Here is a 23322-nt window from a genome sequence, read left to right as displayed (position 1 = left end):
TCAGGAGTACATAATCATCAGCAGCCACTGCACAGAATGGGGAAGCAAATTATGGTCAGTTTAGCCCAACCCCTGAAATTCCATTAAAGGGGTTTCATTTCTCAGTCACCAGGTCCCAGTGCCTGACACAGGAGTTGGGGCTCCCTCCCCCTCACTCCTGGGAAAGCCATGGAGACAGGATATTAATGGATGGTTTAGCCAGAGGGGCCACACCATCTGGTACTACGTTTATAAATCAACCTGAAATATAATCAACCTTGACTTCTCATGGTGCCTGAGAATGAATGATGATAGCCAAGATACAGGCTGATTCTGTATTCAATTCTCAGTGCCTTTTTGCCCCCGTGAATTCAATTTGGCATGCTCGTGACAGCTGTGTGTGCAGGTATATGGACCGACCAGGTAGCAGAAATCCATTAGAGCATATTCTACATGTTTACATTTATAGACCCATTTGTCTGACAGTTTTATGTGGGTATGATGAAGAGTCCCTCTAATTCACACGGAGGGCACTTCTGGAGAAATCACTTCCCGGGCTAATTATATCCCAATGATAATGGGATGGTCATCGGATGGTGACGATGAAGATGATAATGGTGAAGTAAGTTACCAACGATGTCGAAGAAAACCCCAGAGTGAAATTCCGACAAGTTGGCTGCCACTTCTTATAGAACTCCTTGGATGGCCCTGAGGATCTCCTCCTCATGAAACCAGAAATGGTCAGAGATAGAGGTGATTTTAGGGAGCACCCAGCCCAGCCCACACACTGAGATTTAACATGATTTGCTAGTCACTAGAGTGCAGTGGGTTCAACCAGGCCTCAGTCCAATCTTCCTCCCATTGTAGCACCTTGGGCTGCTAGCCTGCTCAGGCTGTGGGCGGTCTTGTTTCAACTGCACATTCATGTCGTCCTGCTCGCTCAGCTCTGAGCCTGTGCTGTGGAAGGATTGCTTGAGAACAGGAGGTGACCTTGGGGATCTTGGGTGGGGATTGGCTCAGAAGAGTCTAACCATTGCTCCTCCAGCTGAATCTCACGTTCACACTTGAACATGGGAGCCATTGAGGGGAGACACAGGCTGAGGGTTCCTCTCTCGGGAAGATATTCCATAAAATGGACATTTGAGGTCAAAGAAGAGGCTCAGCGTTTAGTAGGTGCTTTCTAAGCAACCCAAACAGAGGATGGGCTTCAGAAAGAAAGAACAGATCCCAGGCTCCAATGCCTTTGCAGCAAACGCCCCCTAGCACCACATCTGGCACAGAGCAGATGCTCAGTACACCCATGCAGTTTCAATGACCAAGGACAACAGCTGGTGTCAGGCACAGATTTGTCTTCTCCTCAGCCTATCACCTCATCCACTCAACAAACATTTGTCAAGCACCTACTTCGTGCAAAGCACTGCATGAGGTTCAAGATAAGGGCTCAGAGACTTGGTTAGAATCCCTTCCCATATGGGGAAGGCTAAGTCAGATCTTGAAATAAGGTTTATTTCTGGCCTGCATGTCCTGATCTTCCAAGACTCACTCTGAGCCAGTTTTCCCATTGTCTATATTCCAGCCAGGATTGAACTTGCTGTTCCTTCTAGCCTGGGCCTTTCCTACTCTCCACTATGCCTTCCTGGCTCCTTCTTATCTTTCAGGTTTCGACTTCTATGTCATCTCCTCCAGTAAAGCCTTTGCGGAACATGCTACCTAATCCAGCTCTCCTATGACTGTCTGTGCTCAAGTTCATTGTTGGCCTAGGCCTTCACCCTCTCTGCGTCCATGCCCTCTACAAGTGACTTTAAAGTTCCTCCCATGACAGAGGAGAAGGCTAGTTCTCCGTGTGTTGAAGGGGGCTTGGCCACATGACTCGCTTTGCACAACAAAATGAGCTGCAAGGCACATTGTCCCCAGATGTGGAGCCCTTGCATGTTGCGGTTCACCCCTCTTTGCTCCTGTCATCGTTTTGAGAAAGGCAAGCCTAGCCAGAGCATCCTCAATGAAGGCGTCAGAAAAGCCCCCAGCTTACCCGCAAGCACTAGCCAGCCAGCTGAGATCTGCTGACTCCCAGCATGTGACTAGGAGCTAAATACATGCTGTCATCACCACTGAAGTTGTGTGGATTTGTCACATAGCATTATTGTGGTCATAGTCACTGGGTGCACTGAGTTGGTCTCCTGTTCCCTTCATAGGTGCCTTGCACAGAGTGGGTACCCACTAAATATGTGATGAATATGCAAATAAATATGTAAAGTGAAGTCAGTGCCACATCCTGAACTCAGGAGAATGAAGGGTCCCCCAAACCCTTCTCCATCAGGGGAGTCTGGACCTGCACTGGCCCCCAGTACCCTACATGATGTGATTCGACCCCTGGAGAAAGTCTTACCTCTGGCTTCTGGAGGTATATCCCTTTGCCATCTTGGGTTAAGTTTTGGAAGACACCTGTGAAAATGCAGAAGAAACACAGCTAAAGTATTTTGAAAATATTATGCACTAGTTCCTCCTTATGTCTCCTCACTTGGGAATCCAGTGATGGAAGCACATGTGGCCACACTTATCATAAGTGAGCTACCTCCCACCTTTGCCTCTGGAAAAGGCAGGGTACAAATTAGCCAGGGTAGGTGCAGCCAGGTTTCCCAGGCACGCAGCCAGCGCTCCCCGGAGCCCCTTGGCCTGTTGTTTCTGCACTGGCAGCTGTCCTCCCTCCTGCTTGAACTGGAGGCAGGTGGGCAGTCCATGAGCAGCGCAGAGGAAGCCCTGGCCCTCCCTTCTTCCCGCCAGCTCACTCTCCATCTTCTCCACACGCAGCATCAAGTGGACAAAGTTGACGAAGTCCATCTGGAGTTTGGGGCCACCATAGCGGATAAGCATCAGCTGGTAGACGTCATCGCTGAGCACGACTCCTGCATTGAACACAGACTCCTGCCATGAGTGCTGGGGACTTCATTCCCAGCTCCCCTTTCATCTGAGACCCCTTCAATTGTCCCTCCTCTTCTGGGACCTGGGTCCTGAAAGCATGGGGATCTCCTTTTATGGGCTTCATTGTGAATTGTTTATTTAGTCCATTCATTTTATCTCCACTCCCCACCCCCATCCCCTTAGGCAACCAGCATGAGGATCTTTTTATCAAGTGGGTTACTGGCCTTCAAGGCAGGAGGCAGTCTGTTAGGGGTCAAGAGCATCTGTTTTGGAGCCTGGTGGTCCTGAATTTAAAGCCCAGGCAAGCTACCTAGCTTCCCTGAGCTTCAATCTCTTCCTCGGTAAGGTGGGGATTAGAACAGGGCATTGCTGAAGTTTAAATGCGAATGTGGATGTGTCACTCCTCAATAATTGTTAGCAATGATTTTAGTGATAATAATAAATGCTTCTGTTATTTGTAGATCTATGTGTTTGGATATCTGAACTCGAGGAGTAACTTTGCACATTAGAATATCTCCAGAATGACATGCAGCCACCCCTCACCCCCTATCCATTCGTGCCTTCAGCACCGGCTCCCGCATGCCCACCTAGATTCCTCATGGCAGCCCGCAGCTGTGCCCAGTTCAGGCATCCTGACCTGTTACTGTCATGCTTGTGGAAAATCGCCTGCAAAGAACAAAATGTTAAGCACTCCCTGAGAGCCCCTCTGTCCCCAGTGTCAACCCTGCAGAGGACTGTTCGAGAATGGAGGCTCCATCAGCAGGGTCTGGTACCAGGACAGAGGGTGCATGACGGGACCCCACCGTGTTGCCCATTTCTTCTTAAGGCTTCTGAGAAAGGGGGTGGTCTTTAGGTCACAGGGGATTGAGAGTCTGTGTACACATAAATGGGCTTCAAAGTCCAACCTCTGAAGGGCTTCCAACTTTATGACTCAGGAGACAACGGGGAGAGTTGTGAGTAATGATTAGAAAAGCAGGGAGGAGCCAGTTTATGAAGGACTTTAATGCCATGCTGAAGAGTGTGGACTTCCTCTGAAGGCCATGGGGAGTCTCACAAAGCTTTTGGGAGAGAGTGACAGGATCAGATGTGAGTACTAGAGGTTCAGGCTCTCTGAGTTTGTGAGAGAGAGAAGGAGTCCCATTGGAGGAAGAGCAGAGAAGCTTGGGTGAGTAGTTGGGTTTAAAGCGCTGAAAGGGAGAGAAGTAAGTGCCTCACATACTTCGCAGAATTGCCATTGCTGCAGCATCCTGAAAGATTTGTTCTTACCTGATAGCGAATCAGCTGCTTCCACAGGTCCCTGAATTCCTGGATGCTCACAGTACCTGACGCATTAAGCTGATAGCAGGGTTAAAGTCAAAGCTGCCAGGGGAGCTTCATCTATGCCTCTGGAGGTGGCAACGGGCCCACCACACAGCACTGTGCAATTTGCAGGCAGCCCCGTTCACTGTGGGGTATCTCTGGTGGCCCCCACTTGCTGGCGAGCCCAGCCCGGGGCTCCCTGCCCTTGGGGAAAGGACAGAATGAGCTGCAACGCAGCAGCCCTGGGACAAACTGCTGCTGCTGGTGAATGGTGGCAATGACCACAGCTACTGGTTCCTGAAGCAGGATATTTTGACATGGCCAATTTGATTTGATTTAAATTAAAAGAAAAAAAAAACCAATAACTGTTTTTCATTAGTGTCAAAGCTAAGGTATGGAGTCAGCTGGCTAAGGATGCTTCTTATATTCAGTCATTTTATGAAATGTTAAAAGCTTAATGATTGGCCTTGAGGATCATGTCCCAATACGCTTGCATTAGAGAGACTGGGAAACATGCCACCCTAACAGTGGGACTAGCTCTGAGTTCCTCGCTTTATCGTGTCACTTCATTTTCACCTAGTAGGTGAGGTTGGTATTAACTTGCCCCTGTCATGGATGATGAAATAAGGGCTCAGAGAATCTGATCATGTCCAAGCTCATACAGCTGGTGACAAGGCTGAGACCTGTTCCAATGCCTGTCGCCATCCCACAGGGTCCGTGCCCTCTGCAAAGTTTCTATAAACACTGGTTTGTATTTGCTACTTCACCCACCCACATTCATCCCATGTGCCTATCTGTAGTATGGACAACCAAAGTTCGATTAAAGTGTCCACTTAGACAGGCAGAAGTTTTGCTTAAAAAAAAAAAATTGCTGAGAACCAGGAAAGCTGAGTTTGCAGCAAGTTGTTGAACTTCCTGAGCTTTGATTTCCTGACCTATACATGGAAGCAGCCACTGCCTGGTCACCAAACAGAAAACTTAGGACCCTGAAGCTCTTGTTAAAGTCTCTCGTAAATCTGGAGAATTGTTACTAACCACCACCCTGCAGCTGCCTCCTCCTCACTATCAGACTATTGTTACTAATAGTTAATGTTAGTCACTTTTCCTAGGACAGTTCTGTCCTAAGCACTTTATGCCGCATGTGCCATTTGCATTCTCACCTCGATCCTGCCGACGAGGCTCGAATGCCATCCCCATGCTGCAGATGAGAACCCGGGGGCACGATGAGCCTAAGTGATTTGCCCAAGATGACCCAGCTAGAAAGCACAAGGGTTGGGATTCAAACCCAGGCAGCCTGGCTTTAGGGCAAAGCTCTCAACCAGCAGCACGTGTCTCCCCATGGACAAGAAAGGATACGTCCAGTAGAGCCAGGATCCCCTGGCAGGCATCGAGGCTGAAGAGGGGCTGTGTGCTCCCCAGACCTGTAGAAGAACAGAAACAGTTCATGGGGGCTGGCCCAGGATGGCACCGCATGGCCCTTTTCTGGATGGGACCAGACAGTGCCGTCTAGGCCAGCCACAGGTTCCAATAACCACCATTTGTGTGGGAAGGAAAGGGACAAAGAGCCACGGAGAGAGAGGGAAGGCTTGGTGGTATCTCTACACTCAAATGGCACAGTAAACCCCAGCCATAACCTGGAGTTGCCTATAGAGTGGGTCAGAAGAACGTGGCCCCACGTACCCAGGATGGGCCAGGATCCGAGAGTTATGGACTGAATGAGAGGGGTCTGAGAGGTCATCTTGATTAAGCTCCCACCTAAATTAGAGGGTGCTTTCCTCAGACGTCTTGACAATGGTCGGTGAATAATGGGTGCCCACCTGGATGGCTAGCTCCACGCAGGAGAAACTTCCTATGTGAATTGCAAAGCAAGCTCCAGTAAGATCCACTCGCCCTTCCTCATTCTGCCTCCAGATATCATAGGGCTTTTGTCTCCTCTCAACATTTCTCCAACCGTTCCCCAGGCGATAGGGTTTCTAAACTCTCACTGCCCTCTTCTAGATTCACACTTTGCCAGGTCCTCTCTCAGATTCGACACGAAGCTTGGAACAAACTCCTTCAGAGGCAACTTGGTTAAGCAGAGTATAATGGTTCTCTCACTTGCAAAATTTTCAGTCTGCATTTTCCAAACTATGTTCCAAGGGAAATTTTCTGTAGAGAACGGGCTCTGAGTTCAAACAAATTTGAAATACTTTGTCTCTATAGGGGTTTTTCTCCATTTATCAGGTACCTTAGTACATAAGAGCTAGCGAAGGGCCAACACTGAAATTTTGTTTGACACAGAATTTCCCAAGCACACTTGACCACAGAACCTAATCCTTTCTATTTCATGGGATACTTACTAAAACTTCTTGGTTTCTAATGTTTCTTGAAACACAATTTCAAAAACACAAATCTAAATGCTTCCATTAAAAAAAACCCCCAAAAAACAAATGCTTCCATTCAATACAGCCTGAATCTGGATTAGCTTATTTAATAGCAGCAATTTAAAACTATTAGCTCATGTGAAGCTCAAGGTCACCTACATTAACCAGATAGATTTCACATCTAGTGCCACCAAAATGAGGTCTCTAGGAACACGCACAATCAAGTTTTTAAAATAACAAAGTGGTAGTTTTAAATGATCATCCTGACTCTGTTTCATCTTTTTGGTCTGGGCACAGCTCCCAGTGGCATTCTGAATTTCAATTCTGCCATCTATGACAATGGTCCTCCCAGCACAAGCCACCTGCACATCTGGTCAGCCTGCCTTCCACGTCTTCTTCTGAACCACCGATAAAAGCTGAGGAAGTGAAGGGGACCCCAAGGGCAAAGTCTGAAGACTTTCATCTAAACATCTAGACACTCAGCTATCACAGAATTATCCCTCTGGTTTTATATTTGTATGACTCTTGAGAATGGTGATAAAGCTTGTGAATCCACCTCATGTTGCCGCTTTGCAATGCACACGTCATCATTTATCATGGGAGACTTTACCAAGCACTTCACCAAAATCCATAGGAGCTCCCTGATCCCTCAAACCAGAACACCTCTCAGAGACTCAACAGAAGCCATTGGTCCATAGATTCCTTGGAAAACCATTTTGCATACTTGTGATCAAGGCATTCTAAAAAATGCAAAGGTGTACTTTTCTAGATAATTTCCCTGGAATCCTTTTCCAAGTGGGGCAGAGGGAGGATTCTTAGATTCTACCATTTCTAGAATCTCTTCTTCTGGTTACTTCACCCAAATTAGGCTTTGAGAAACCATCTGGAAATCATGTCAAGCCCTGGGCTATTCAGTACCCTGGACCATAACTTGTTTGAGTTTGAAGTCTTGTTTCCATGTGAAGAAGAAGCAATCACATATGTTAGGCATAAAATACCCTTTAATTTTTTGGCTTAAAAAATTTTGAAGTTATTATCCTCCCTGGAGAAATCATGTTCCTCTCGCTCAAAATATGCTTATAAAATATTTTTATATGGACTTGAAGCTTTCCTAATAATGGATCCCAGGCCTCCTCCACAGACATCCACGCCTCCCATTGTCAGCCCTCCTAGGTGACGTGCTCCCTCCTCCCAGACTTTTGTAGGTTGATTGATTTAAATATGAATTTCTCAGAAAGAAACCTGGTGGGCTAGTCAATATTTAATATTTATTTGCCCTGTTGAGGAAGTGAGTACAGTTTCCCCACATGAAATGTATTTGCCAAGAAAGAAGTACTCAACTATTCTTCCCAAACCAAGAAAATAGCAGAAATCTTCATTTTCACTGTGATAGGTCTCTACACACTCAAACACAAAAAAACAAAACAAAGAACTAATTTCCAAGCTGCATAAATTCCTCTACTGCCTTGTCAGACCACATGACCCACCCTGGTGTAAGACATAAGACACAGCTGTTCAGGGGAGCGACACATGGCATAATGCACGTGTCCCACCAGGGAAAAGAGAAACGGACCCTGAGAACAGAACAGTTGTGTCCCCTGAGTCCTACAGCATGGACGACTCTGAAATACTCACCTGACCAGGTCAGGTCGTTCAGGATCTTCTGCAGCTGAGCGGCATTTATTTCTGGATTCTGGAGCGAAAGCAGAGGGACCGAGAATATCATCATTATGGGAGGCTCGTTAGAGGCACAGGGGCCACTGCTAGAGGGGGCTGGGCTGTCCTCTCCAGCGCCTGCTCAGCGTGACCCAGGGGCTGCTTCTGGGCACAGCCAGTGACATTGTCAGCGTGCACATCAGGAAAATGACTCGTCATGTCATGAAATCTGGAATTTCATAAGAACTTTTACAACAGTTTTTAACTGGGTGCCAAGTCCACAGCGCCTCAGCAGGGCAGGACTCCTGACAGACAGACCAAAAGGGAGCGGCGGCATCCAAACCTCATTCTACAGAAATGCTTCAGAAGTTGAGCAAGCAATGTGGTTTAGATTTTACTCCTAATACAATATCCTCAGCCAAGAGTCTAGATTTTAATTTTAGATTCATCAGAAACAACTCTTTACATTAATATTTAACTTTTAAATATATTCACAAAACACAAGGATCACAAATTTGAACTTACAAAACAGACACATATTCATAATATACAATTTTTTATATTGGGACTCTCTATGAGATTTCATTAGATAAAAGGACGGCAGCAGAAAGTGTTCGGAAACCCCTGGTGTTGAGGAAAACATTTATAAACAACACATATATGATTCTGACATATCCCCTCTGGCTACATGAAGCAAAGCACTGGAGGTGAATATGAGGGGGATGGGAGAACAGACAGGTTGTGAATTAAATCCAGAGTGTTACTAGCATGAGGAACTCATGCTCCTCCATTTTTAATGAAATCACTCAGATGTCAGACCCAGATTTCCAATGTGTTTCTTGCCCTTTTTCCAAATAGATCGCGTGTCCTGCAGGTCAGAGTGGCCTCCAGAGCCCTACACCCACCCCACTGGCCTCCTGATCTGGATCAGCCCAAGGAAAGATGTTCCCGGGGACCAGGTGTGCAGCCCTGGGCCCTCCACCCCACCCCCTCCCCAGAAAACCACCCAAGGGGTCTTTCTCCCTGGGCTTGTCATTGCCGTGCCTACTCCCACTCCCAATACTGATTTCTGACTCAACTCTACTCCATTTTCTCCTACAACTAATCCACAGAGCTTCTGAGAACAGATGCGTTTTACAGGAGCCTTCTGGAGAGGGCAACTCCAATCACTTGTCTAAAAACTTGAGGATTTGAATAGAATGTGGCAGTTTGGGCAATAGGTCACCTTACATCACAGTTTATACACAGGGTCAGGCAGATGCAAACATATCATTTGTGGAATCACATGCTTCACTTTGTCCCCTGCCCTGCCCACCTCTGGCTACCATGCCTTTTCAACTTACCTTTTCAAAGAATTTGAAGAATTCCTCATGCCCTTCAGTCTGGTCTACTATTTCCTAGAGGAACAGACACACAGGAAGACTCATTCACCTGGACATGTGAACTCCCATACACACACTCTTGTCTCATGGCCCCCAGGCTTCTAAAATCCAGAAGTTTGACCTTGAGCACTGTCTGACATTTTCTATCACAGCATTCACATGGCCCTCATTTCTCCAATTCTCGCTGCCTTTGGGGAAGTAGCAAAGAGTGAAGTGGGCAAGAGAAACACCAAACAGAGAGACGCAGAAGAAGGTAAAAGTATAACTCATGCACCTGGTGCTCGGGGCCCTCGGTGACAAGGGCCCGATTAGAAGGGCAGTTCTCTTGGTGCAAAAACAGCAGAACCTGGGTAAACTTAGGGCACAATAGACACTGTGGTGTGTGAGCCATGGAGTAGGGTCTGCAGCATCTGAGGACCTTCTCCCGAACCCTGAGCATGAGGGGAGAAACCCACCACCTTGCCTTGGTAGACAGTCCCAGCCACGTGGAATTCCACCCGACTACTTACCTTAGAGAAGACAGCTTTGTGGTTATGGCCAATTTCACTGAGGGAAAACAAAAGACAGGATTCCTTCTTGGGGATCATCTTGGGAATCTTTTGGCCAATGTTCTCCCTCCCCTGGAACTCTTCCAAGTTCCTGAGCTGATGCAGCATATGGGCTTGTCCAGCTCTCATGCCTCACCTCCCACTTCTCCTTGAAGTACAAGTTCAAGCACACAGCACAGCATACTGCTGTGACTCCTCACACACCCAGTGCTGTTTATCATCTTGTGCCTTTGCGCGTGCCAAGCCCTCTGCCCAGCACGCCCTTTGCTTCCCACCACCTTCATCTAACTGTTCGTCCTCATAGTTTATGATGCAGCAGTCTGACGGGGCAGTGATGCTTGAGATCAAATCAAACTATCAATGGCCAAAACAAAGGGGAAAACACTGGATTTTAAGCATCGAAGGGCTGCCATGTCAAAACAATCATAGGCCAAATGATGAGTGTAGCTGGGATGTCTGTGTATTGATTCACCTGTATATACCAGCACTGTCTGGGCCTGCTGGTCAATGACAGAGAGCCTCCCCTCATCTGAACCATCCCTGCGCATCTCTTAGGAATCACTGCCTCCCAGAAGCCACTCCTATTTTCCCCAGGACCATGGAAGTTTAGCTGATGTTCCTTCTTGATGCTCCTCTAACATCTGTGCATATAAATGCTTCTGCTGGACACAGCCTAACAAAAATGACTGCTTATGTGTCCTTGTCCTTCCCAGACCTTGAGCTTCTGGAGGGCAAGGGCCACGCCTGTGTCTGTTCTATCGTTTTCTCTGTAATACCCAGCAGAGCGTTCATGGGATAGTAGAAGGAGAGCAGGAGAAGGAAGGGAGGGATGTTCCCTGTGCAGAGAGCGGGCCTGCTCTCCTGCTCTCCTGATCCCCATCCGTACTGGCCACACAGACCCCAGTCGCTGCCTTTCCCACCTCACACTCCTTTTTGTCCCTGGCCCAAGGGGACCTCAACCTCCAGGACAGGCTGTGCCCTTACTGGAAGAAGTGCTTTCTGGAGAAGACTCTGAGGATGAACTCTGACTCCTGGCCAGCCTCCGATGTGCAGGGCATGATGAGATATGTTCCTGGCTCCAGCCACAGCTCCCGACTCACTTCTTTTTCTTGGAGAAATGCCTCAGGAAGGCTCAGGGGGTGATTTGTCAAGAAGAACTCATGGGGCAATTTCTTGTGGTCATCATAGATCTGTAGGTGACACACAGAAGGGCACAAGTTGAGGTCATTACCCCGGACTTGTGGCCAGGCCTGGGGCCCTTCGCCAGGAGCCCGGAGTAAGGTGGCCTCTTATTTGCCAAATCCACCCTGCCCCAGTGGAGGGTGGGATAAAGGAGTAGGGAACCGGAAGATGAAAACAGAACATGTCAGGAGTGGGCACTTTCACTGGAACCTGATGTGGGGCCAGACAAACACTTGGTCAATTGATTTGCCATTATGTTGAAAACAACATCGTATACAGGATGATGTGAGGAATGCCACTATGCCTGTCTTCTCTAAGTTAGGTCATCTTCCCAAAGTCACCCAGCTGGTAAGAGTCCTGTCCAGGACTGGAATTCAGGGAAGCTGAGCTCCAGGGCCCACGTTCTTCACATGTCCTGATTCTGCACTTTCAAAGTTGAGTATGACATGGTTATGGTGGGAGGACCCACCAACCACCTCCCCACCAACATCACAACAGCTACATAGAGATCAGCTGGACAGTCCATAGCTGTTTTTCCATGTCAGGGAAAACAGCCTTGTAAGGGAGAAAGAGGCCTGGACAAGAGCTCAGGAGGCACGAATCAGGGCTCTAGTTCTCGCATTGCCTGGGCTTGTGATTTATTTTATCTTATAGTCATATACCCTCTTCCTTTCTCTCTCTCTCTAACTCTCCCTCCATCCCTTCACCCCTCCCTCCTTTACTTCTCTCTCTTTATTTTTCTCTCTTGCTCCCTCTTCTCTTTGCCCTCACTCAAAGCTGTGAAGGAAGAGGAGGTCCATATGGAGAATCCTTTCTTGGTGTATATACAGCTGTTAACAAAGACACTACCCACCCACACAAAGATGTATTTCACAGATTCCACTCAGGGCTAGGGAAACAAAATTTATCTCCTGATGCCACGTGCTTTTTTTAAATCAGACGATGAGAACTAGGGTATCATCTGGCTGCCATCTTTGCCTTGGCTGCTAGGAATCTCAGAACTAAATTTTACAATCAGCCAACATTCGCTGACCTAGGTTTAGTTTTCCTGGTAGAATCAACTGCCTACTTATCCCTTGTGTATTTATTACTTTCTTCCTGTTTAAATTTTTAACTGGCTTGTAGTTTTGTTCTGTTTAGAAATAGTCCTGATGTAAATAATTTTTTTTAATTAATAGGCAACTTTGGGATTACTCAGTGTTCCCACAGGAGGAAAAAACCAACACCGACCCAAGACACCCAATTCCTTTTATAAAAATCCTTTTATACTGCTTAGTCCAATCTGAGAAAATTAAGATTTTTAGTCCTATTATCTTCGGGAGACAAAATAACAGCTGCCACCCTGCAGGTTGGGAGGCCTCCTGCCTTCTTAACTGATCCTTCTAGGCTATACTTCAGGGACTGCACCCAAAGTACAGAGTTTCTGCCCTGTTTTCCAATCCCTTGTCCCTTGTCCCCAAGGCAGTGGGCTGCATGGTCTTCTCCTGTCTCATATCTTATAGATCTATTTTATTATGGGTCTCATAACTCAGGCAAGGTTGTGATTTATCAGCTTTCCTATACTGTGACAGTTTCTGATATTAGCCCTAGGTATTTACCTAGGGATTTAATAAATTCTAAGATTTATTGGTTCTACACCAGGCTCAGAGACCTCCTTATAGAGGAATAAGGGTTTTTGGGGGGTCCTTGGATAAAAGACCCCCCAAAACAACAAAACCCCACAGAAGCTCTTTACTTCCACACACGTAGGCAGTAACATTGTCAGACATTCTCCGAGCTCCTTGTGAAATGCTGCTGTGGTCAAACTGAACCTCACAGTGGCTTGGCCACACGTGGCGTCACTCCAAACCAGGGCCAGCTGGTCAAGTTGGGAACTCACCTGGTTCATCTGAAAAACAGAGAGAGAAGAGAGAGACTTCATTAGTCGGTGAATATGCTCTTTCACAAGCTCAAACTCTAATGGAGGCTGATAGACAAGAAGACTTCCCAGAGACCCCTTCCTCTCCCACGAGACCTTCGGCCCCAGTCAATGACTTTTTAATCCATCATCAGGAATTCTGGAAAAGGGTGAAGTAAGGCAGCCGTGGCTTCTTTGGAGAGAAAATGGAAACTAGTATTGATTGTAAGCTGTGTGCTGGGCACAGTGAAAAGCACTGCCATACAATCTTTCACTCTGCTCTTTGCATAAATATCATTGTCCCCATTTTACGGATGAAGAAGCTGATGTTCAATTCAAGGAGATGCCTTGGTCTATATCACATATTCCTAAAGGACAGAGCCAGGATTTGCACCCAGGTCTGTGGACAGACAGAGGACAGGGAACAGGAAGAAAGGACAGCCGCTGGAGCCTCCGTGTGAGGCTGTGTGCCCCAGAGCCCCCCCGGCCCTACCCTGAAGACGTAGAAGCCGATGGCAAGGAGGGGCTTCCGGTTGCGGTGCCTGTGCCTGGGCTTCTGGATCAGGGACACCAGCACGCTGCAGGGCATCAGGAACGCCCTGCTCTCCTTTGGCCTCCAGACAGACAGCAGGAACTGCGGGTTCTTCCAAAATGTGTCTCGGGCTGGACACAGCAAAATGAGACAGGTCCTTGGTTCCCCTAGCATCCCGTTCCCCAAACCACGGAGAGGTCACAGACCCAGGGTGAGGTTCATCAGGACAGAGCTGGGGCCTCTTCTGCCTCAGCTTATCCACCCTCCCCCCTCACCGCCACCACACAGGCTTTCTACAGACACACGGACCAAGAGGTATTCTCACCGCCGCAGCCCCTTTGCCCAGCACAGTGCCAGGCACAGACTCCGTGCCCTATGAACATTTGCTGCCTACGTGGCTACATTGACTAACTGAGGAGAACATGCCCATGAGCCCAAGGGGATCTGCACTTTAAGGAACCAAGCCTCAGCTTAAGGGCAGTTTTGGCTTTGGAGGAACACTCCAGTGGGACGGATGCCAGAGTTCGGGCCACCGCGGCCCACTGCAGTCGTGCCTACAGGCCTTTCCTTCCGAAGGGACCTCTCACTGCCTCTGTTGTGGAGAAAGGGACACAGTCACCAAATCCTCCATTCTGAGAATTTAGATATGTTTGTCTTCTGTAAGGGAGGACCCCGTAGGTAAGGAGGGCCCGATAACATGATGTAGTTGCTCTTTCAGTCCTGCCTGGTAAGGGGTGGTTACTTCAACCTATCGATCACCTTGTCCTCAAAGCAGAACAAGATGTAACCCACCCTTTTACCATGTGTGCGTGTCTGTGGCCTCCTGGTACTAATTAGGAAAAGGCGCCCTCTGGAAGGATGCGGCCCCAACAGGCTGGCAGCTTGACTGAGATTCCCATGCCTTTGTGCCAATTAGGACCAAAGGTGCCCCATCTTCCATGCATCTCACCGTGGTGCAAGTTCACGGGGCCGCCAGCCGTGGTCCCCTTCTCCCATCGCCCCTCCTGCATGGTGCATGACCACTTCTGGCCCACCTCATGACTCATCAGGCCCGGGGTCAGTTTACAGATGACCAGAAGCTTGAAATGTGTTTTAAAGTCCTTAAGCGTCATCCTGGAGAGGAAGAAGGAGCAATACAAAGATAAGTGAGGTGATGTCTAGTTAGCAGGACCTAAGAGGGGGCTGGAACAAGCAGCGGGCCCTCTCCCAGACCCGGCCCCGACGCTGCACGTCCGTGTGCAGAGCTGAGCAGGCCTTGGACTTGAGAGTGTGGCTTGCTAGGCCAGGGGGAGGGGCCTGCTCAAGTTGGTAGATCTACCAACAAACCCCTTCCTGTGTCTGGAGGTAGCCTCATACAACAGTTGCCTGAGAAGAGTGTTCCTCCTGGTTTGCTGGTTGCACTGATAAAGCTGAATTGAGGCATTTACAACCAGTCAATTGATTTATAGGTGTTCACGAATCAGTTCTCATTCATTAATTGATAAAAATCTTCACTCGTTCTTGCTAACTTTGCAATCAAGGCATGCACTTTGAGCTGTCCGGTGCTTGGTTTACTTATCTGTAGTGTGGAAATAATGATATTTACAGGGCTCTTGAGTTTGGCAACTACTTCAAAAGAGAGAGAGGGCTGCATGCAGCAGTCTCAAAACGATGGGTCATGGAGAAGAGGAATCAGGGGCACAGGGTGGAAATTAATAGTAAGGGTGAAAAGCAAAGGGGGAGGGAAACAGTGGGTCTCATGTCAGACACCCAGAAGCAGCATCAGCTCAGGGCATTTGGGTGCCCTCTCATAATAAGAGGTGAGTGGCTTTGGAGTCAGTGGGAGTAGTGCGATTCTGCGCTGGAGGACACAGGTGAGGTGGCTTAGAGCTTGGCAAGACCTTGCAGTTCCATCTTTCCTCATCTCCTCTTTAGGCCAGGAAAGGCACCACCGTTGGATGGAGCGTACAGAGTGACGCAAGAGCAGGTGGAAGTCGGGAGGAGGCGGCCACCCCGAACCCTGCTCTGAGCGCCTGCTGAGCCCCATGCTGGTGGTCACTGCTCTTGTCAGAGACTGTGGCTGTTCCTTTGCAGGGGCTGTTTGCCCTGCTAGACTGTGAGCCCCTAAAGGATCTTCTTGATCACTGCGTCAGAGATGCCTGGCATACATGAGGAACCCCATAAATATTTGCTGGATGTATGAGCAAATATAAGCCAGGGCATTTGTCCCACATCCTTGAGTCAAATACCAAAATTCTCCATCATTATCTTTTCTCAGCAGCACAATCTTCTCCTTGGGGCTCAGGAGGTCCCATGTACTTGAGCTGAAAACAGAACAGAAATGCTGTCATGGGGAATGAAAGGGTTGTGGAGGATGCGCGAGAAATTCTTCAGTGAATGCTCTATAGCATTGTTATGTATTCTCTTCATGCTGCCTTTGCAGACAACTAAATCTCACAATCTCTATTGTAAAAGCAACATGTAACATTAATTCATCATTCATTATTAGCCAAAATCTGGCCTAGGCTTATGATGGCCTTTATTTCAATCAAGGACAACAACCTTGCAAGGTAGGAATTTTTATTGCCATTTTAGAGATGAGGAGACTGAGGTTAAAAGAGATGAAGTCCCTTGCCTGAAGTTACAAAGCTATGAAATGTCAGAGGCAGCATTTGAACCTATGTTGGAATTACTTATTGTCAAAGTCCATCATTTCGGACTTATATTTCTGGCCATGAAGGATCAGGCTTTTCTGTATCACTTTCATACACCATAAGCAACTGGGACCAAATATAAGAAACAACAGTTTTCACACATTAGAGAGCAGGCAGCACAGGACTGAGACCCCAAGAGGAGGGGGACAAAGAAAGGGAGCCCTAACATTGCCTGGACTCCTGCCTGAAACTAATTCCTGGGTGTCGATGCAGTGAAGTGGAACCCAGAAGGAACCTCACAGTCTCGACAAGTTTGGAAACTGAGTCCCGCGTACAGGGAGGCCACAGCAGCTAGAATTGGCCAGGGAAAGAGCCTGAGAAAAGGAGGCTACATAAAGAAGGAACTCTGGAGGACTTCACTGGGGCTCCCTTGAGTCTCTGGCTGAAATCAAATCTGTGCATACATAAAGTAAAACCCCACAAAACTAAACTATACACAGAAGAATTTCCAGAGTTGGCACGGGGCTGGGGATCATTTGAATTCCCACCAGCCAGAGTTGAAAGATCTTGTTGACAACATGGGGTCTTCAGTAGAGATCCCAGAGGGTGAACATCTTAATAGTGGGGTCAAATTATTCCTGACATAAAGTTTTCTCTAGCTCTGCCTTAAAAGTGCTTTACAACAAAACTCCGAAGTATCAGAAATTGTCCCTAATTTAACCGCTTGCCAGAAAAAGCCCAACATTCATTAAAGGAATGCAACAAAATTAAGCACTGAGAAGCTTAAATTTACAATGTCCAGCATCCAATAAAAGTTTACTAGGCATCTAAAAAAGTAGAAAAGGGGATCCATGACCCAGAATAGAAACAACTGGGGGGAACAGACCTAGAAATGAGAGAGATGATGGAATTAGCAAAGAAGGACATTTAAACAGCTATTATAACCCATTCAATATTCTCAAGGTTATAGAAAGAACTGGGGACATAAAGAGGAGAGAAGGAGAAGATATTCTCAAATGGAATCTCTGGAATTAGGAAATGCAATATCCAAAATGAAATGATACACTGGATGAGATTAACAGCAGATAAATCTCTGTGGATTAAAGGCCCATCATTTTATTTAACCTTGCCCAGGATCACACAACTTACAAAACTAATTTAATTTCTCACCTATCTCTAATGTAAGTAATTGTTCTTCTATGAAACAAACTAACACGAACATCATGGTGCTCTGTTTTAGTACCACTTTAAAATTTATATATATCTTTGGATGCCATTTTTTACATAGACCCAGGTCCTCTGACAATTCTTTTAATTCATGTGCAACAAATCAAGCACAGTACATCCTATGAGGAGTGGAATATAACTTATTTTTCTGTTCCTTCATTTCTTCATCTATAAAACTAATTAAGTGATAATGTTTCTATACTTTAAAGCGTTATACAGAGCCCAGTATTATAGATCTTCATGCAAGAAGGTGAAGGACTTTGCTGCTGGCATCCCTTTTGGCCTGTGCCCTCCAGCCGGTCTGTAGTCTGTAAATCCCACACCCCTCTAGGGCTGTCTATAGGTAGAAGCCACCTAAGGCCACTAAATGAAACCAGAACGCAGGGGCCAATGGGATCTGTCTACCTCTGACTCAGCAAGTCCAAGAGTGGCCTGAACCACGCCGGGAAAGGGACACTGGATGACTAGGGAGCAAGGACTAGGCGGAAGCCTGTTCTGAGACTTTATAATTCACCTAGTCTAAGCCCCAGTTCCTTCATCACTAAAATGGGGATAAGACTACCCGCTTTATAATTGCGTTATTTGGAGGATTAAATGAGATTAAAATCCAAAGGACTTAGCACAGTGCTGGCGAACTCTTAACGAACATTGAACTTTAATTACTATAATGAATGAGAAAACAATCTATATATCATTAACCATTTTATACATGTGAGAGATTGACCATCACACTCTGAAAACTTCCCTGATCCAGCCTGAGACCCAAGGAAGAAGACCCTGAGTCTGTGTGCAGATGGCAACCTCCTTTGTGGGCCTCGCCTGCCCCTTCCTCACCCCTCCCAGCCAGTCCCAGAAGCGCACCTGTCACTCCAGTCTCCTTTCCATTCCACCTTCCCCCAAGGGTTCCGCAGCTTGACGAGATATTCAGGTGCATGGTTGCAGGTCACCTGTGCCGAATGAGAAGCAGTTTAGGTGGCTGGGCCCAGTGCCAACTGCAAGTGTTACAAGATACCTGGGTGAGACTCATGCCTGCAGATGAGACTTCGAACCGGAAGATCAAAGGCCCTGAGGGTTGGCAGAGGAGAAAATGGCTCTGCTGCTTACAAGCTATGAGACATAAAGCAAGTAACTTAACCTCTCTATGGCTGTTTCCTAATATGTAAAATGAAGCTAATAGTCACATCTGCTATAGTGGATTGAACAGCAGCCCACCAGAACATATGTCTACCCAGAATCTGTCAATGGGATCCTATTTGTAAAAAGGGTCTTTGAGGGTGTAATTAAGAATTTCGACATGAAATCATCCTGGATTCGGGTAGGCCCTAAATCCAATGACAAGAGAAAAGAAGGGAAGAAGACACAGAGGAAAAGGCCATATGGAGATGGAAGCAAAGATTGGAGCTATGCTTTCCTAGCAGAGACTTGCTGGAAGCCACCACTAACCCTTAGAGGCAAGGAAGCATTCTTCCCTAGAGCCTTCGGAGGGAATGAGGCCCTAATGACATCTTTTTTTTTTTTAATCTTCACCCGAGGACAGGCTTATTGATTTTAGAGAGAAGGGAAGGGAGGGAGAGAGAGAGGGAAAGAAACATTGATATGAGAGAGAAATATCAGTTACCTCCCATATGCACCCTAACCAGGAAGTGAACTTGAAACCTAGGAGTGTGACCTGACTGAGAATTGAACCCTCAACCTTTTGGTTTACAGGACAATGTTCCAACCAACTAAGCCACACCAGCCAGAGCGCTAATAACATCTTGATTTCAGACTCTGGCCTTTAGAGCTGTGACAAAATAAATTTCTGTTGTCATGGCAGCCCTAGGACACTAATACACCTACTCACAAGGTTGTTGTAAGGATTACGTTAATGTTTGTAAACAGGACAGTATTTAACACATAGTAAGTGCTAAATTTTGTCAAATATTGTTACATAAATGTATAACAAGTATAAACTCATGAATATTAACAAATATAAATTTTTCTAAATAAATGTGAAAATAAATGTAAAGTTCTTGTTACCCACACAAAAATGATTGGTGGATTTCTGGGAGGAGGAAGAATCAGTTTTGAGTTGAGTTCAAAAAATTTGAAACAGAATTAAAGGGAATTGGAGGACTTTTGGTAAGTGAGGCTTTCTAGAGAATATCCAAGGTTCTTTAAGATTGAACCTACTGATTTCTTATCTCCACACTGCATACACTCTTCCCTCAGCCAGGAATGCCCTTTTTTCCTCATACAAATTTACCACCTTTCAGAGACCAGCTCAATGTCACCTCCTCTAGAAGCCTTTTCTGACTTCCCTCCAACCCAACCAGGTGAATGTCTCCCCTCCGACCTCTGAACCCCTCAGGCCTTTGACCTATGCCTTCTTCTCTCAGTTTCTACTTTCTTCCTTGTCACTTTCAGGTATGGTTTGTCTCCATACTTGATGGGGAGCTCTCTGTAGGTGGGGTCCCTGTCTGATCCCTCTTTCTCTCAGTGCTTAGTAGAGCTCAAAGGTAAACAGCAATGGAAGGAAACTGGGAAACTTGAAAAAGAGCAAGGGAGAAAGAAGCAGGCCTTTGGGAGGGAAGAGACAGCTATAAAGGCAAACATGGGAGCCCAGAAGGAAGTGAAGCTCAAGGAAGGTTGTGAGGTACGGCGAGGACAGGTGGCCAGCTGGCCGGGGCTTCCCCATGTAAAGAGAGGTGGGGATGATGCAGTGATGGTGGCCAAGGCCGGACCCCCCTCTTCACCCCAGATAATATGTCCAGAGGTACAGGGAGCCCCACCAGGTTTGTCAGGCCCTGGAGGACTCCCAGAGAATTTACCCCCAGACTAGACACAGACAATAACATTCACCAAGAGGACCCCAAGCCTTGGTGAACAGCCCTAGGAGAGAAGGGGAGGCTGAAAGGTAACAGAAGGGCATGGTTCCACCCACCTTCCAGATCCTTATGAGCGTATAGGCATGGCCGTCCACCAGTCCGTTCTCCAGCACCCTCTCGCTCTGTACGGGCAAGAGAGCACCTGTCAGTCCTAATGGGTGCGGCTTATCCAGGAGTCATGGGGGCCGGTTTGGCTGAAGCAGGGGTTATAGGGGGTGGGGCTGGAAGAGACCCACACGGTACTGCATTACCTGACAGTTTCCACAGCTCTTCAGCACCTGCAGTCTCATGTGAGCCTTTAAGGCAGGGTGCCACGCTACAGTGATTATAACCACTTTGCAGAGGACAAACTCAGATTTAGAGCCACTAAATGGTTGTGTAAGGTGACAAGGTGACACAATGGTCATTAGCAGAGACACAGCTGAACTGAGGACTCCCTGTTCCAGTTCCATGTTCTTGGTTGTTATTAAAATTAGATAGCAAGGACTAGCCGTGCTAGGAAAATACCTTACATGTCGTGGACACTTAACTGTCAGCCCCCTTCTCTGTACATTCCCTTGTCCTCTGCCCCAAGGCTGCTCTGGTTAAACCTAGGACTGTAGGTGCAGGGGTGTGGGGAAGGCTTGGGGCTCAGAATGAGGTGAAAACAGTGACCGGTCCAGAGAACGGCAGCAGAGAAGAAGGACATCCAGCCAGCGCACAGCCCAGTCTCACCCCTTCATGGGTCTGGCAGCCGATAAGCGTTTTGCTATAGGTGGCCCGGGTTAGGATGTCCCAGAGGTTTCCAGGGGCTTCTGCCAGGTTGATGGTGACTGTCACCCCACCGGTGAAATCTAACAAGGCATCAGATACTTGTCCACGCTGCAAGTCTTCATAGGAGCCACAGAGCCTGCCCAGGAAAGAAGTAAATATAGGGAGAGGAAAAGGGGTATTTATCCTGCAGCCCAGGATGGTTTAAAGGAGCCTTGCTTGGCTATTCTCTGGGCATGTGTCTGCTACCCCTTCCTTCCATCCCAGGGCAAAGGAGAAAATATGTGCTCACAGTTCTTATCCATGTTAACAAACGTATCCATTAGGGCAAGCAAAATCCCTGAAAACTTGTTCAGATGGGGTGACCCCCTACACAAAAGGCTCTGGATACGTCCATTGTATATTCGCTGAGTCATGCCCTAGTATATCTCACTTCATAAACTTTACCTGCCTCCTCTTGCCCTCCCTCAACATTGATAGAGAGACAGAGACAGGACAGTGGGAGAGGGAGGAAGGGAAAGGAAAAGATCTCTCATGGCTGTCTTACTTCGCATAGGCCTTTTCCAGAAGAGCTCCCCAGAACAAGTTCTTGTAGGTGGAACAGACAAAGACCAGCTGGCCAGCTTCATCCACAGGCAGTCGGTCATCTATCACCACAGGCACCCATTTGCCAAAGTGCCAGAACTGGGAGGAGAGAGGGCCCATTGGTGAGTGAAGATTACGGTGGAGCATGGTCAGCCAAGGGAGCAAAGGCATGACTCTTCCAAGAACTTTCTTTCTTATACCCCCAACCCAGACTGGGGCACCAGGAGGACACTCACCCAGAACTGGAAGATGCCAGCATAATTCTCGGTGAAACTCTGATTCAAGGGAACAACCCGGCTCAGGATGTCCTGGTGCAAAGTCAGAGCTTGCAAAGCAGCCAAGAACCAGCAGTCACCTAAGTCAGACAGCACACAGTATCTGCATGGATGTACTGCACATGTGCACACATTCTCCAGGTGTCTGCATGGATATACTGAGGATTTATTGCATGCAAGAAATGCTGGGTATCAATTGCTATCCATTCTGGGCTTGTAGCCTAGTTTAGAACAAGAGAATTATATACTGGGGAGGAAAAGGGTGATGGAGTAAAGTGTGGTGGGTAGGGTACATTGGCTGGAATCCAGCCTTGACAAGAATTGAGCCATATTCCTGGGCCAGCTTTTAGCTCCCCAAATGCTCCATCCTCAGGAACTTGGACCCACACAAAACCAAGCTTTTCTAATTCCTGTCTCTGTAACTGATTTATGTTTTTCTAGGAAAACCTCAATCCTTTGGACTCCATTTCCCTGTCTGTAAAAACAGATATTACTAAACATGTGCCTTCCTTCATGGCCAAGGCTTATTTATATTACTCTAAAAAGGAAGTTGAGAAGAGGCCTTCTTGGACCCTAATCTGGGCCATCTAGTGACAGGTGTGCCAAGAAGGACTCATTACAGGGACTAAAGTAGAATGAGCACATTTTCCCAAAATAAGATTTAGACCAAGGTAAGACTTAGACTCATGATGAAGATTACCATTAGGCAAGTTTTGACATTCCCATGCATCCTGACAGGACCAGTTGTTATCATTTTCCCAGCAAAGGACACAGCTAGAGTTCAGGTGGCCATTTCCCCCAGTGGAATCTCTTGATTTCCCCCCCTCTTTCTTCTTTGGCCCAGCCAGACTCGGAGCTGCCAGGTGTGTGTCTCAGGGGCTGTGCAGACTTACCTAACAATCCCTGGCACAGATCCAGCCTTTTGGCGTTGACAGAATAGAAGTGGGGGTTGCTGTGCAGTTCCTGCAGGGACAGATAGAATTGTCCTTCTGACCAAGAAGCTGCTCCTGAAGCTACAGTGACCATTGGGTCCCATACTCCCAAATTGGACTTATGGGGACATTGATATAGAATAAATGTATGTAGATGTAGATGTAGATGTAGATGTAGAATCAGGGCTGTCCCAGAAAATCCAGCATACAGATTCTGTCCATTGTATTTCTCATTCCTTAAAGCTCGTATAAGTCAGGTCCTGGAGAATTCTGTGTAGATACTGAGAAATAGCACT

The 23322-nt window shown here is 47.2% G+C and overlaps 1 protein-coding gene across 1 annotated transcript; it reads right to left on the bottom strand.

Moving 5' to 3' along the window:
• Window positions 1–22078, bottom strand: CAPN14 (calpain 14). The gene is made up of 18 exons (XM_054566061.1): window positions 22056–22078; window positions 21199–21373; window positions 20541–20606; window positions 18479–18564; window positions 15986–16060; window positions 14707–14870; window positions 13719–13882; window positions 13208–13216; window positions 11131–11336; window positions 10108–10144; window positions 9560–9613; window positions 8196–8253; window positions 5554–5618; window positions 4165–4233; window positions 3486–3564; window positions 2766–2882; window positions 2366–2421; window positions 1–27 (listed from the first exon to the last, which is right to left on the bottom strand). The coding sequence occupies exons 1-18, from the start codon at window positions 22076–22078 to the stop codon at window positions 1–3; spliced, it is 1530 nt and encodes a 509-aa protein (XP_054422036.1).
• Between the last annotated feature and the right edge of the window lie 1244 nt (window positions 22079–23322).

This window comes from Pteronotus mesoamericanus, unplaced genomic scaffold (assembly GCF_021234165.1).
Source record: "Pteronotus mesoamericanus isolate MK-2021 breed Mesoamerican mustached bat unplaced genomic scaffold, CSHL_Meso_final contig_101, whole genome shotgun sequence".
Lineage (NCBI taxonomy): Eukaryota > Metazoa > Chordata > Mammalia > Chiroptera > Mormoopidae > Pteronotus > Pteronotus mesoamericanus.
Note: the sequence above shows the minus strand (reverse complement) of the source record. Positions and strands in the feature narration are given on the sequence as shown.